Source organism: Ambystoma mexicanum, chromosome 1q, assembly GCF_040938575.1.
Source record: "Ambystoma mexicanum isolate Mex_15411 chromosome 1q, UKY_AmexF1_1, whole genome shotgun sequence".
Taxonomy (NCBI): Eukaryota; Metazoa; Chordata; class Amphibia; order Caudata; family Ambystomatidae; genus Ambystoma; species Ambystoma mexicanum.
In genome coordinates, this window is record NC_090922.1 from 425,193,884 (window position 1) to 425,210,753 (window position 16,870).

Sequence of the window (16,870 nt, forward strand, 5' to 3'; positions counted from 1 at the left end):
TATACTGCACCTAATGAATTCCTAGCGAATTCAGGATAATTCCTCCAGTCTTCCTATACTTAAGCTTTACGGAGCCTGCCCAATGGTCATAATGGCAGTTATGAGCCCTAAAGACAGAGTTAAATGCAGCAAAAGTGTTTAACAAGGTTTATGGACCTATAACTCCCAGTACTACTTGAGGGGGTGGGGGTTATTAAGCTATTATGTTCCATGTTGGGGTTAGAAGAGGGGGACAAAAAGAAATGAGGCAGTCTGCCGTTGGTGATTGCTGGGAACTGGTGGATTTGCTGGTTATTCAGCACATAAAAACATGCTGAGGCGGGAGGGGCCAGGCTTCCTAAACTTGGGCAGGTGCTGCCTGGCAAAGATAGGGCAGTGTCAGAAGCAATGCTGGGCTGCTTCAGCCAGTTGCTGCCCGGCCAAGCTGGAGGGCAGCCTTTGGGAATGGCAGATCCACTCGGCTGTGTCCCATATTAAGGAGGAACCCGGGTTCAGGTAAGCAGTGGGCCGGGGGATTTCAGGAGCACATATGTCAGTTGCAGCCCAGGTGAGGAGAGGAGCTGTGTGCTGGCGGCGGGGCTCTCAGCGCATTGCTTCATGATGTGGGATCATCGTGCTGAGAGCTTTTCCTGCGGCAAAGACCAGGGGAGTCATGCAGTTCATTGGCCAATATCCATCTGTTCATTAGATTTCCAAGCCATACTGGCTTGTGTGGCCCATAATATGGTGAATATGGGTGTGTCATGCCACTCACACAAAACATAAAGGATAATGTTGAGACTAATATGCATGTTATGCAAGTTTGACACTCTCCCCTCTAACTGAAATCACCCTAGGGTAGCTCGTGTCAGGAGAGATTCTTTGTCATATTCACCTTGAGTGTACTCCAACATTCATACCACACAGCTAATCTCACTGCTCTGACATCCCTGTGAGCGGGCTCTAGCCCTCCAGTTCTCCTTTTGAGTTTACTTCAAATCCGGGTTACTCCTTAATATGGGACACAGCTGAGCGAAGTCGAAACAAATATCTGGCTATAAAGGTCCACAACTCATTGGGCCTCTTGAGCATTTCTCAATGCAGCCACGAATCCATAACTCGATTTTAAACTAATACCAAATACATTGCCCTCTTAACAGCTGCCATATAGTGGGACATCCAATAAGGACATTATTGATCCTGCTCAACCAATTTATTTGTTTTAAAGACCTGCAGCTATACATACAGCTCCCTGACTTTCCCCGTCCAATCAAATTCTTCCATTTTGCTTTTCATCCCACATAACACAATCTGGTTAGCAGGGTCACATTTTGCTTCCATGCGGACAACTTCCGGCACTTTGAGACCACTACCGCGGTGATGAACGCAGTATAACTTAACAAAGAGAAGCAGAGCTGCTTTGGGAAAAATGTGGAAAGCAGCATTTCTTATGGAGGTTTTAGGGTACTGTACTTCTGTCACTTAGATTATTTAGACGCTTGAGTTGGATGTTTACCTTATTTTTTATTATTTACATGCTGTTGTAGGCTGACAATGTTACTTTTGTTAAGCTACCTTCTGAACTTTGCACTGGTGTTTGGGGAAAAAGTCTAGTAGTGCTAATAGTTTGGTCATAGGGCCTGGCCTACGGGACTCAGAGGATATCCCATTCCCTCAGGATGCAGGGAATTTCAACCAGACTTTGGGTTGGGGGGGAACACCCTGTGAATGGTCAGAGACGAGAGCTGCACACCAAGTTGTTACTTCCTAAAAATCGGACATTTTATTAAACAAAAAGGGGTTGGGCTAATCCCTCTCTAGCCCTATTCTAAAGAGAGACGTCCCTACCCAGAAACTAAAACTAAGAGTCTGTCTGTGTCAGGATGTCAGTTTTTAAAGAAAGCCGTCCTTGTGTCCAAAATGTCCTATTTTGACCCTCGCACTAAACAATACAACAAAAGCGTGCAAGGTTATGTCTTAGTCTGGATATTGGCCAAAAGTGTTCAAAAACATAAAGGATGACTCCCCTTCCACTGGATTCTTAGATCAACTGGAAAAATGTGCCCTTAGCAAATAGTTCCCTCATGTCTTCACTGGACTCACAAAGTTCTTGTTTTAACAAGTACATTCTGCATATTACTTCAACTTCTTTTCTTGAATGTGTTGCACATTTGTTTAGTTATCACAGTTCCTTGATTATACCACATCAGCATATACTGTGAGATGCTTGATATATTGGTCTGTGGTAATTTGTATTCATTCTTCTCCCCACATTGGCATCTCATGCATCTATGCCTGCTTGGGGTTTAATTTCATACTTTGTCTTGTGTGCATTCAAACAAACTTGGCCTTTGTACTTTGCCTTGTCTGCATTTAATCATTCTTCTTATTGGGTGCTGAATTGATACTTTGCCTTGACTTCATTTAAACAACCTTCGTGCATTTTCTGCGTAAGCATTTTGGTAGTATTTAAACACTTGATGGTGCACTTGTTCGAATGTCCCAGGGTCCCCAGCTACTTTGGGCAGACTTACTGCTTCCTTACAGCATATCCGATGCTGCTTGCGCTTCTGCGGTGTGAATCCTTCACCCGCTTTCCAGTTCCGAGTATGCAGATGTTTTCCCTGCATCCTGCACGGCTCCTCCGTCACAGGCCAACTCTCCTCCTTGGCCCAGGCTGGAGAATGCTCTTACGTCGAGCGGCCCAACCCCCAGGAGCTCCGGTGTGGCTCCCGGCATCTCCCTGACCCTTCTTGCTTGCCCGCTGTACTTCTCCTCTTCTCCCAGCGGTTCCCCTCCATTACGCTAGCTCCGTTGGTGTGCCTCGCGTTCCTGAGCCTCAGTGTGGTCTGCAACGTCTCCTGTTGCAATGCTCGACTTGACAGTGCCGTTGCTGGCTTTAAATGTCCCACACATTGCAGGCTTGCAAAAACAACTAGTTTGCATGTTAAACTTCGAGTACCTGTCAGTTTGCACAAACCCCCCTGTCCTCCTCCTCATCTCTGTACCTAGGTGGTTATGGGAGTTGGAGTCCATAGTTTAAGTCTTGGGTGGTTTTTCCTATGAATTTCACGTAAAGGCACATCAGAAACAAAAGATGGTTATGTGTGAGTTGTAGGTATTTGAGCTAAAGGTGGGGCATGTCCAGAACAGTGTGAAGAAAAGGTTTCTTGACTTCCTCTACAGGGGGGGACACCAGCTGACCATGGGCCATTTAAGTTTTTGGGTTCCAGAGGGTCTTCCTCATAGGAAAGGGGGGAGTATTGTGCCTCATCCAATGAAGTCATGACATCTCCCCGGTAGTTGTCTCCTCCCATGTGATCCTCCCTCATAAAGCTGCCAACCGGGTCAGGATCAGGTAGCGGCTGCCAACCCCTGGCCACATGGGAGGAGAATCCTGCCACAGATTCCGTGATGACTCAATTGGATTCATTACAGCCCACACGAGAAGCACTGGGATCAGACCCAGTGGGAACTGGCTACAGGGCAGCGGACAACTGCTTGCACCAAAGTAACGGTGAATAGTATTGGCATCTCGCCGTCACCTCCGGGGAGAGCGGCCTTCACTCCACTCCCCATTTCATAAATTGAAGACTTAACAGAAGCTACTGCACAGGGCATTCCCCAGTGATACTGGAGCTCCGCGCGTGTCGGCACTGCAGAGGACTTTGCAGAGTGGGAGTGGAAGAGGAAAGTGAATGAAGGTGAGGAGTTGATTGCCGCAGACTTGGGTGGCATCTCCAAGGGCTCAGGGGAGCTCATGCGATCCTTGCCTGCTCCGCAGGCAGGCTAAGCACGTAGAAGGACATGCAGAGCATACACCCCATGTGGAGAATAGAGCTGTTGCCGAGTCTCCACCAAGATAAAATTATACAGGGTGAAAACCAGCATCATCCTCCCCTAGATGTTATCAGCCTCCTCCCTCCGACTGTCCTACCTGGAGGGGTCTCCATGTTATCACTGTCTTGACAGAGCTGTTCAGCATAGCCCAGGATAATTGTGGAACATCAACTATGCCGAATTAGTGGGATTAAGTACTAAGATGGGAGTACCCTTGTTCTCTGCATAAAATTGAGGTTACCGGTGTCTACAAGCCAGTTGACTATAAGGTCAATCCCTGATTGCTGGTGACCTCTGAATTGATAGGGATAGAGTGAGGGATAGAGGCCTTGCAGCAATGGGCACTACTTGTCACTAAGCAGTCTTCAGGAGAACTGTCCTGCGGGAAGGAGAATGGGCTTGAGCTTATTGGACGCATTGGGGTCCCCATGAGTATTGAATGTTTTGGCTTTCCTTCCCTAATCATCATAAGCATCAGGCATCCAACGCTTCAGCAGTTTTTTAAAGGGTGGGCCTCCCTATAACACCTCCGATCTTTCATTTTTGGGGTTTTCAGCCCCAGGACATGGCTTAAGGGCCTTGCGGAGATGAGATTCAATCTTTCCAGTCCCCCTACTGATGAGTTGGAAGCTCAACCTGCAGAAATATCGATACAAAAGCTCCCCCAAGTTGGTAGACAGTGAGGCATCGCCCATAATGACGGAGGCAGCAGCGGACACAGAGAGACCTTTCTGCGTTATTAGAGGAAATCGGAGGAATTATAACTGACATCGGCCATGGATTGGATAAACTAGACCAGAGAGTGGACACGGTGGAGAGCAGGCTGTAGGGTCGGGAAACCAAGCAGTCGTCTGTTGACATTTTGGAAATGCAGATAGACAAAAGGCTTGCTGTGGTTGAAAGAGGAAACAGCCCTCAAGATGGACGACTGTGAGAACAGGGAGAGGAGGAACAATCTTAGGTTTTTTGGATTGCCTGAGAAAGATGGGGAGACGGAAAGAGACATAGTTCGGGCAGTACATGATGTGGTCAAGCTTCTATTTGGAGATGACGCAATCAACGAGCCAACCATTGATAGAGTGTGCAGAAATGAGGGTGCTGCCTAGGAACTCCAGTCAATTTTGCTTTGTTTTCACTATTACGCGGAAAAGGCATAAAATGTGGAAAGGGCTAGAAAAGCAGACTCAATTTCTTACAATGGTGCTACGATCATGATTTTCCAATACCTCGCTACGTTCACCCTGGCGAGACACAGACTGTGTTCCGCGCTTATGCAGTGGCTCAGAGTCAAAGGATGAGATACTGTTGGGGATTCCCCCTCTCGCTAGCCTTTGAATTTGGGGGACAAAAATACAGACTTGTTATAGAGGAGGACATTCGAGGGGCCAGAGAGGATTTTATGGAGATAGCCAGAGAGGGTCATAAATCTGAAGGAAGTACCAAAGAACAATCGAAGCAAGGGCAGTTGAGAGACCGGAGACAAATCTCCGGTTCAAGGAAATTTAAGAAGCTCAACACCCCTCCCTCTGGAAGATCTTGACCTCACACCAATAGAGATCGAACAGTTATTGTTGATAGGGACACTCCCAGGGTTTGTTTTTTTTGCTTTGTATGATGGGGGTACAGAGCAGGGAGACCTATAAGGGAACGGGCCTACACAGGATTCGGGAGGGGCGGGGGGACAGGGAGTCTTAATGTTTTATTTGGATTATAGGGACAGGTTGGAGGATATGATGAAGGGGGTCGCTTTAAGGGGGGTGCTAAAAGGTGGCTCAGGAGAAAGAGCAGTATGGATAGATAACCCAGTGGTCCAGGTATTGCTAGTGGTTCAATCGGTAGCTGACTCTGGCAGCAGTTCTTGGCTGGTTCTGTGGGAGGCAGGAGGGTGAGACGTGTGTCTCAGAGGGATAAGGATGTTGGGGTTGTTTTGGTTGTATTTTATTTTGGTTTTCTCAAGTAAATTTCTAAAATGCCATATTTCCATGTCGGCAAAATGGTGGTCTCATGCATGTGGTGAGGTAAACAAAATGGGACGGAAGGGGATTTGGTTTTGCTGCTCCAATGGCTAGTCCATTAAAGGGGATGGCGATAGGCTCTCTGAACACTAAAGGTGTTCAATACCCCTTAAAATGATCGTTGGTTGTATGAGAATTTACATGCTCCAATTTGGGTTTGCTTTTCCTACAGGAAACTCATTGGTTGAGGGGGAAATAATTGAAACTTAGATCAAAGAGTATTGGGGACATCTACTAAGCTTCGTTTACAGCCAAAAAGAGAGGGGTGGCCATTGTAGTGTCCATGTGCTTGGGTCTGGTAGTGGAAATGTTTCTCAAGGACCCAGAGGGTCGCTACTTGTTTCTGAAAGGAAAGAATCAGGTGGATGCTTTGACACTGGGGACCGTATACTGCCCAAATGATGGTCAAATCACCCTCTGAGAAAGGGTGACGGAAAAACTTAAGCTATTTGTGGAGGGCACCCTCATAGTGGGAGGTGACTTTAACATGGTCCTCGATCCATCCAGAGACAAGAGAAGAATGGGGACACAAAGGGTGACTCAACAGAAAGAAGGGGACTCGAAGAACTTTACCAGGATTAACCAGGAACTGGGTATAATAGACTCCCTGACCCCCCCACTGCCCTCCCCAGTTACTGGGGATCCCCTATTTGCATACTAATCTTGGGTTCACAATTCATTATCGATGATTGACTACATTCTAGTAGAGAACAGCTTGTTCAGTAATGTTTCTGGATCCCGGGTCACCCGGTACCATGGTCAGACCACAACATAGTACGGACTGTGATGGGGGAAGGATGAGGGACAACGTGGAAAGGCAGGTGGAAAGGCAATGATTTCTTCTTAAAAGATAAAGGTGTTACCCAATGTCTTCCTGATGACATAAAATATTTTGATTTGAATGACAATGGGCAGGTGGGTCTGCACACTTCATGGCATTGTTTTAAGACCACGATCTAGGGGGTGTTGATTCAGCTTGGGTCCCAAAAGAAAAGGGAGAGGCTGAGGCAGGAAGAGGACCCGAGGGTCAAAATCTCGGCGGTTCAGCCAGCCCCACCCTCCCCAAATAAATACATTACTCTGGAACAGGCAAGGAAACTGTCTGAAAATGATGTGAATGATCCGCACATAGTTAGATTTCTGGAAGCGTTGCTGTTACCGGGGATAGATGGGAATCGGCTTCCTCAATGGATGCTCATAGAACTGAGGAAGAAGTCATACAGACGATCAAAACGAAGAAAGGGGGCACGACACCAGGGGATGATGGATTCACAGTGAAATTGTACAAATTGTATCGGTCCACCCTGGCTCCATATTTAGCTAAGGTTTTTAACATAGTATTAGAGGGTGGGATACTTCCTGAGACAATGATGGGAGCTATTATAGTGGTAATCCCTAAAGAGTGTAAGGACCCGACCACGTGCTCCTCATACCGCCCGATTTCTCATCCTAATTCAGATGCGAAGATACTGGCAAAGCTATTGGGTACAGATTAGAGGGTGTATTGCCGACTGTGGCACACAGGGACCAAGTGGGTGTTATCAGAGGATAACGAGGTTCGAATAACATCCGTAAAACAATTGACCTAATGCATTTTGCACCAGAATCTGACCTTGACGCATGCATTCTCTCCCTAGATTCCAAAAAGCATTTGATAGAGTGGAATGGCGGTATATGGCTGTGCTTCTGGAAAAAATTGAGTGGGGGATAATTTTCGCAAATGGGTGGCAGCTTTATATAGAGAGCCATTTGCACAAGTCCACATCAGCGGTAGTCTCTCAGGACCGTTCCCGTTGATCAGAAGAACGAGGCGGTACGCGCTCACGATGAAACCCTTGGCAATAGCAATTAGTAAAACATCACAGAATACAGGGGATCAAACTGGGAGAAGTGGAATTTAAGCTCTCCCTATTTGCTGATGACATTTTGGGCTACCAGGTGGATATCCACATCTCTCTCCCCGAGTTACTTACCCTAATCAACACCGTTGGGCCCTTTTCAGGGTTAAGAATTAACATAACAAAATCTTCCATTATGCTGATGCGTGTATTGGACTCCTGCTTAGATCATAGGAGACCGGTGCTAGATTTAAAGGTGGATAAATCTTCGATTAGATACCTCTGAGTTCTTTTACCAAGAGATCTATCAAGCCTTTTGGCGATCAACTTTGATACTCTCCTAGAGGCCATTAAATTGGGCTTGCATAGGTGGGGCCCGTTCATACTGTCCTGGTATGAACGGATGACAGCTGTCAAAATGAATGTCCTCCCATGCCTCTTGTAACTTTTCAGTGCCTTACCTACAAGGCTGCCAGAGAGTGTTTTAGACCTCCAGCTAGCAGTGAACAGATTTGTGTGGCAGAATAAGTGACCAAGGATCAAGAGAATCACTCTTACCCTTCCAAGGGAAGCTGGAGGGTTTTGGTTTCCAGACATTTCTCTATATTATAAAGCAGCCCAATTGAGAGTCCTTCTTGAACATCTGAGGGTCGATCTTGGGACGTATTGGACATACCTAGAGGATATTGATACGCATCCGGCAAAAGTGAGAGACTTACTATGAGCCCCTTATAGGGATATACCGGGAAGATCGAGAGATCACCCATGTCTGGGAGTACTGTGGTCACTATGGAGGAAGAGTCAATTTACTGATAACCTATCCTCATGGCCGTCTCCTATGACATCGGCCTGGGTACCCCCCATAGACCTGTGGCGGCGGTGCTTCCATTAAATGCAAATTGGGGATTGGCGAGAGTGGGGCAATTTTTTAAAGTCAAGGTGTTTTTGGATCATGATGCGATGAAAGCTGTTCTGGGCACAGAAAGTATCACAATCTTTGACTACCTATGCCTTTTGAGTAATACTCCTGACCTGAAATGGACAGACAATGTGAAACGTTCACTCACACCTTTTGAGAATGTAATTGCCTCCTCAGTGACTAGGAAAGAAATTGTATCTAGGATTTATAGGTTGCTGATTATGGTAGAAATAGAGGGTGGACAACATTAATAAAAATACTGTAACGAATTGGAGGGAAAGGAGATTTTGAATGAGACGTGGGAGAACATTTTTAAAGTTATGTTTCATGTAAACTTATTTACAACTGCAATGGAGCATAATTCTAAGATGCTAAAGGGCTGGTACAGGGACCCATTAAAAATTGCCAGAGTGTTTGCAGGTACTTGTCCAAGGGGATGTGGCCAGGTGGGTTCACAATTACACATGTGGTGGCACTGCCCAAGAGTACAACAGTATTGGAGGGAACTTCTGGGATGAATGAAGGAAGTTATAGATGAGTCTTCCAATGAAACCACTTCAAATGCTGCTAGGTGTCCCTCCAAAGGGTAAGGAAATATACATATATCCCAGACTGAGAGATGCCTTGTTTAGGGTGGGGAGAGTGGCGATGGCACAGAAATGGAATAGCTCGGGGCTCCCTAATTAATCGGATTGGCTATTGAAACTTAAAGAAATGTTCACGATGGAAAAGCTGATGCTGATTGTCAACGATTATATGGGCTCCATTAGAGAGGAATGGGGACCAGCAATAAGAAAATGGGTATGCAACGTGCACTAGGGGCACATTGGAAAAAGTCAAAATGTACATATAACCTATTCCCCACCCGATTACTGGCTTAATGAGGGTCTGGCGTCGGGATAGGTAGCAAATACTGAGGAGATGGGGCTGCATGTTAAGAATGTACGTGGTAATTACTAATGGGTGTGTGTCATTAAGATTGTTCAACATCAGAGGGAAGTTGGAGCAATCGCCTACTTATGCTGAAACAAGAAAGGATCATAGTTTGTTAAAGCTGCATGGTTAACTTGCCACTAGTATTAACGGGCTGAAATCACTTGTTATGGTTGGAATGGGAGGGCGGAGTAGAGGGGAAGAGGAGGGAGTTTGACTTGTGTTGGTATTGATATGGTAAGTTTTTGTTCAACACTGAAATAAAAATGAAAGTAAAATAAAAGAAACCTGTACTCTCCTTCTTTACGCAAAAGTAGAATGAGGACAATATGCCCAAAACATTAAATATCTAAATGCCTCTCAAGAAATCTGTTGATGATGCATTTCTTCACTAAATACTCAATTAAGTATAGAAAAAGGGAACTTTACAAAGACACTGCAATGAACAATAATTTTTGGGGCTGGTTTGATCATTGGAGAGGTTTCAGTAAAAAGTATAATATTGTATGGCTGACATGTGATTGCATCCAATAACTCACATGTATCTTTCTTTCTTTTGTCTTTCCCAAATTATTGCTGATTGTATCATAATGTTCTGTGTTTTTTGATTAATAAAAAAAATAGTAAAATGTTTTGTGACGAATCGAGGGAATTCATAGCTTCTCCCCAAAGGGGAGCCCTCCCCCTTTGAGGTTACGGAAGTGAGCCCACTTTGCAAGACCCTGCCTAGGGGTCTCGGAAAGTGGGTCCTCGCTGGGAGAAACTCCCCATTACGGGAAAAAGACTCCCTTTCTAATGAGCAACTCCCTTAGCCATTCCACATGATGTCATACATGGGACTATGTGATAAACAGTATCGATTCCCGAAGCTTAGCTGAAGAGAAAGCTAATTTATGCCATTTCAAGCAGGAAAAATAATCTGTCTCTTTAAAGAAAAGCCTCCAATTAACTGCGACCAGGATGTTTTTGAATGAGTACATGCCACACAAAGGCGAGTAAAAGGAAAGAATACACGGGCAGGAGAGACCGCCTGGAAGTTTAACACATGAAGGAGGCAGCGCTGAAGAGAGCATTGTAGCCCATGACGTTCAGAACTGCTCTGAACGCGAGAAGCAAATGCTGGAAACCCGGCAGGGTCAGGCACTGAGAAGCAGAGGAAACTGTAGTCCAGAACCTGGTGGTGGTGTGACCACAAGGACTTCAGGGTAGGCAGGCTGCCCGTCCAACAACGGAGACATCACCCCGCTGAGAAATCTGCAAACGGTCTGGTATCCAGCAGAGGTACGGAGACGCTGAGCAAGAGGGGAGAGAGTGTTAAGAAAAGGACGCTGTCAAAAGTGAGCCAACCGAGAAAAGGAACGAAAGAGAAGGCCCCGAACTACTACATGCCCCAAAATGAACCCCCTGTAGTAGTAGAGATAACCGGGAGTACCAGGAGGCGGTAGGGACTTGTCATGCAATCAGAGAAATGTGTTCCACTACAAGTGACGAAACCTTGAAAACAAAGTTGATGAACTTGAATTGTATTAATGTGAGAAAGAAAATCACCAATAACCCTGAACGGGAGATCAGTACGCTGTGAAGAGGGGGAAAACCCTGTATTTCAAGAAGCAGAGAGTGGAATATATCAGAGAGAGAATATTATGAAGTGAAGTGAAGTCAAGAGAAACCCATAGGATAAAAAATACACAAGATACACTACTCTAGAAAAGGCTGCACTGTAATTACCCAGAAAACAAACAGCACATAGGAAAATGTACTGTACAAGATTATCCAGGGCCCGGTAACCTGGATCAAAGGATACAACAAAGGTCAAGAAGGTAAAAATGGAAAGCAAACCCTAAGGAGTAGGGAAACGCCAAAAGCCTTGTGAGAGAGTTACAAGAGCTGATACAGAAGGTGACATTAGACTATCTAAAAATTGCATATGAACTGGAAGTCTAAAGTAAAAGAAGACAAGTGCAAGAGGCAACCATCAGGAGAAGGGTGGAATTCTCCTGACCATAGTTTGTTAGAATAGTGGTAGGGTCTGTTAGAATTCGTTTTGGACAGCAGACTTATTCATTTGGACATTTCCTGATGACTGACAAGCACCTTAGCTATTTACATAGGTAGGGAACACTCACATATGGTTGGGAAAGATAGGCCTTATCCTTTTTTTCAGTATAACTACCTTTTGGACTGTGTCCGCATCCTTCTTCTGATCTGCTTTATATGGCGTTAGAAGTGGGATATATACCACTTGATAGAAGTTGAGGACCTGTACTGTTTACTAAGTTGAGTCCCAAGGCCAAAGCTCCTACGGTAGCCACAGTTGAATCCATAGGATTTTACATATAGAGTACTGAAATTTTGCCTGGCTCCCACTGGACTGACATTGGCCCCTCCCCAAGGTGCCTATATTAGACTAGCCTCAAAATCTGATTTGGCTTGGAGATATGGGTTGGATATTGTGCAGTGTTCATTGATCCAGACTTCCAAAGGGATATTACAATGTTCCTACACAACCACGGAAATAACCCATATATAGTAAAAGAGGGCGAGAAGGTGCCTCAAGGGATCCTTAAAAAACATTGTTCCCGGTACCCAAAAGATAGCAGTACAACAAGATAGTACAACAAGAAACAGAGAGGGGATCTAAAGGCCTTGAAGAAGCAGAGCTGGCGATAGTAGAGATCCGTCAAGAAGAACCGGAAGAGGTTGCCCCCTTTACAGCTTTCACCCAGACGAAAGACTCTCCTCACGGAGGCCTTGAGTAGGGTAACCATGGAAGAAGCTGGACGCAGCCAGGCCAGTCCCATCTTTTTTCATTTTACGGTTTCGGGTGGGCAGGGGTGTGGGTGGGGGTGTAACTACAGAGAGAGTTTTTCAAACACAACTAGAGACTATCTAAAGATTGCATATTAACTGGAAGTTTAAATTCAAATAAGACAACTGCAAGAAGCAACTATCAGGTGACGGGAGGCATTGCCCTGACCTTATCTTGTTAGAATAGTGGTAGGGTCAGTTAGAATTAGTTACATAGGTAGGGATCTCCCACATAGCGATAGTGAAAGATGGGCCTTATTCTTAATACTTTTTGGAAATCACTGTACCTGTGTCCTTCTTCTGATCTGCTACTTTTGATAAAGCTCTAAGCTCAAAACACTGACCATATTTTGCCTCTAATGATGCTTACACCCCCCAATATTAATCTTATTTAGGAATACTATGTCCCATAAAGTCGTTTTTTCTATGTTCTAAATTTTTTCTTTCAATGTTATACATGTATGTTATCTTAATATTGTTTTCTTGTTATTAGTGTGTGTATCTCTGTACTCATTGTTTCTATATGATAATTATTTAATCTTTGGATTCGCTTCAAAATCTATCAACAAGAAACACACCCCTCTGCAACAAAAAACAATATTCCTCCCCAAAAAGCATACATTTGAATAACTTCACATTAGGAAAAAATCGGGGCAATGCTACAAAATGTTGGATTTTTCTCTCATTGACTCTTGGGTCTAAATTTAGAAGCTAGGAACAACCTATTACATTGAATGCTGCTCTTCTGTTTAGCCTATTCCCAGCTTGGACAGTAGCCTAACACTATATAGGGAGAAAGTCTGTTGAAAATGCCATAATTAAAACATGCCCTGCATGTTTTCAGTTTTACTCTGAGCTGTTTCTTTTTGAAGGTTTTAAGATCTGTAAAGAGCTTTTTGCATATCTTGACATGAAGAAATGCCCGGTCACCTGTTTATCCATTTACCTGGGAACATCTTGCTGTACTGCAATGTTACACAATTCTCGAACAAATTACACTTAGGCGGTCATACCCTTGTCTGTATTTCTTATTTTCAAAATTGTGTTTATACGTGCGTACATCGATTGCAAGAGTTATGAGATGCTTTTTCACTTTTCTTGAACAGAGAAAATGATGTAGCTGGAATCGACATTAACATGGGATGCCCAAAAGAGTATTCGACGAAGGTAATGGAGTCCTACATCTGATTATTGAAAAGCAATTTTTTTGTGCAGTTCACCTTACTGATGTTTTCTACGAGTTAATTGTACGGCCTGGGATAGCATGTGTTAATGAAAACATCAATTACTTGTGGCTATCAATAGCAGAGAAGTTATCCAAAGTGCTTCCATGGCAAGTAATGGTAACCGGAAAGCTTTATTTTGGGGCATGTGCATGGGAAATGGAGTGAAATTAATTGCGCTGGTGGCATTGATTGTTGCAATATGACACATTGCACTCTTATGAAGGAATGAGAAGGGTCCAAGAATCACCCAAGGAGGGAATGGATGGTCAGACAGATTCACCTTGATGGATTGGCATACAAGTGGAGAAGGATGTGAAAATTTGGTGTCAATGGCCCAAATACCACTAATTCATGTGACTGTGCCCTTGTCTTTAGACACTTCACGCAACCCTCTGGCTTGCCCAGCTACAGTTTATCCACACAGAATGGGATGATGTATATGTGCCTTTGAGGAGCATTTATTCAGATGGAATCCAAGGTCAATTTAGGCACTAGGAAATGGACATCTCTAACTGAGTTTTTGTCACAATATTTGCAACCTTTTCTAAATGTGTGATAGCCGATTTGTCCAATTAATATTTGACCCAATGTTTTATTGTTGACCAGTTATCTTTAATCCTGTCTGTAGCATACATTTCAACTTAATGAATGTAAATTTAATTATCATATTTTATAAATAATAAACAAGTGGACCACGTCATGTTGCGTGGTCTTGGAAAAATAATGCTGCAAATAATTTGTCAATGTAATTTAATAGAGCAAATGCCTTACAAAACACTGTGCAGGGCTTTGGATGTAAAATTATTTGTAATCGATACACACACTGTGCTTTCTCCCACTTATCCTTTCTACCTTTTGTTTTTGCTTCAGCCTTTCTCTTTTGTTCCTCTTCAGATTTTCTCGATTATTACTTCTTTTACATTTATCTGCTTCCGTTTCTCTGTATCTCAGATATTGTGTCAAATTCAAGGGTAAATGGCAATCATTTTTCGATATGAAAATAATTAAAAGAAAAGGTGTGACACCGCACTACGATTGTGGACTGTCAGTTTTGTCATATTGTTTCTGGCTGTGGTCATCACTTTCCTGCAATATGAACATCCTGTCCTGTTGCTTTTGTGTAGAGCGCGGAGAACTCTACATTCAGGTCAAAACTTGCAGGACAAAACTGAACCTCATTGCCAAGCTGACAGCAATTACACCTGGTGTGTTACAGTGCCTACTGCAATTATTTTCTTGTTATTCTATGTTGGAATACTGTTCACAAATGTAAAAAATAAAAACAAAAATATCCAAAAGCCCTCTAATTCCCTGATGCAATATTTTAATTGTGCAGTGTACTAATACCAGCTGAGTATACTGGTATTTCCTGTTGCTTTTTAGGTCTCCTAAATCAGATGCCACCTTTTCAGGTTGGCTTGTCACTGTGATTGCAGAAATACTACTGAATAGACGTCCTTTTCTTTTGGTCTTCTGTGACTTTACCTACTGTGGTGCAGATGTTAAGATATCTGCAACAAGCACATTATTCAATAACATAGGAACACTGAACCTGAATCAATTGGTTACAGGACCTACACATAATCTTGGACACACATTTAGACCAGACGTTTGCCACACCCACAAATGGCAATCTCCCTTTGCCAATTGCACAGACTGACCACCACACTATCCATTTGGCTGTCAAAAGGTGCCTGATGTAACCCTATTTTACAAAATAAGGGAGACCATAGAAAAATAAATATAGCTTTCTCATCAACACAGAGGCCGTTCTCTACTTCATCATCTTCGAATAATAATTCTGTCACCCCTATATGCTGAACTTCTAATTGACTTTACTCAATCAATAACCGACCTCCTTCATCACCTGCAGAGAAGTCACACCTGTCCTGAGCCAAACCAAGCGTAAATAACACATTAGTGTGTACATGAGCTGGCAATCCTCATGTAATTCTGAAGAAAGCGTTTCTCTCGAAAAATACATAGTCACTTACAAAATACATATTGTAGCTTAAAAACTATACTTTACTTTCCGAATTCTTGAAGTGTTTGACAGAAAATAGTACTGTTCCACATTAATAGCAGCTTTAAGATCTGTGCTGCATTAATGAAATAAGTAAGACTAGTCTGAAACTCTACTAGGATTTAGCATTTTTATGTTTAAACGACATTTGAACTGTCCACCACAAGATTGATTCCAGAAATTCTCTTTTTGACCCATGTCTCTTGCAAGGACTACTGGGACAATCCTGGGTTAGTTTTTAATTCCAGTATTCCTTCCCAATACCATTTTCCACTTATGACCATCTTGAATGCCTTAGTCACACAAGCTTTATTTCCCAACCTACTGAAAGGAACCATTCTGACTCCTATCTTAAAAGGCTCCTGTTGGGCCTGTCAATGCCAGAAAACACCTCACCTATGTCCAACTTTCCAACTCCAGAGCTCCAAGAATTCTGAGATAGCTTCATCCCCTACATCTTAGTTTTTGCTCGAATAGAGGGACTCAGCCAGTGATGAGTACTTCTCTGGACAAATGGTCTGGTCAATCTTTGCACTATTGCAGATAGATTGTTGGCATCACAATACTCTTAGACCTATCTGCAGCTTTCAACTCTATAAATCACTCCATATTGATTTCTACACTTAGGAGTATCATCTTCAAAGACAAAGACCCGGGTGTTTTTTTTCATTCTTTCAAAACCACACAGAGTATTTGTCTGCTAGTCTTTCCATGTGAACTCTTATATGCCACCTGTCTAGTTGATTCAGATTCAGTGTTTTTGTCTGTTGAGTTTAACAGATTTGTTATTTTTGGCTTAGAAGTCTCTAACTATTCAGATGACGCTCAACTTATTTTATTAGTGTCGGCTTCATCACCTTCTGTGACCAACAACTCCTTCAAATGTTTTTTTTTACCCTGGATGAAAGACTCAGGAAAGTTCCCTCAAACTGAAACTCCCTATAACAGAAATCTTGATGGTAGGCTCATCCCTTCTGAAGCAGTAAAGTTAACTGATGCCAGGCGTGCACACTTGCCCCCACACCTGGACACAATTCAGTCACATCTGTGAGTTTTGAAGGGCGGGGAGCTTTTACTTGCTCCAAAGGTCGACCATGTTGTAAGAAAACTGTTTCTATTTCTGCCAAACGTTACCTCCCTTGAGTATCTGTATACATATTAAGCAAAAGTTGCACTGATCATGTTTAGCATAGATTATGCAAAAGGGTTTAACTTGGGAGCTCCTGCGTTTTTAATAGCAAGAATGCAAAAACTCCAAATTGAAGCTCCGCACCTTTCATTTTAAACCA

The 16,870-nt window shown here is 43.5% G+C and overlaps 1 protein-coding gene across 2 annotated transcripts in view; it reads left to right on the forward strand.

Annotated features, from left to right (window-relative positions):
- The window catches only part of DUS2 (dihydrouridine synthase 2), a 1,290,787-nt gene that overhangs the window by 490,127 nt on the left and 783,790 nt on the right, over positions 1-16,870 (forward strand). For both annotated transcript variants that reach the window (XM_069639713.1, XM_069639706.1), the window contains one exon: positions 13,439-13,499. In XM_069639713.1, the coding sequence (XP_069495814.1) occupies positions 13,439-13,499 (61 nt within the window). The remainder of the gene's footprint in view (positions 1-13,438; positions 13,500-16,870) is intronic.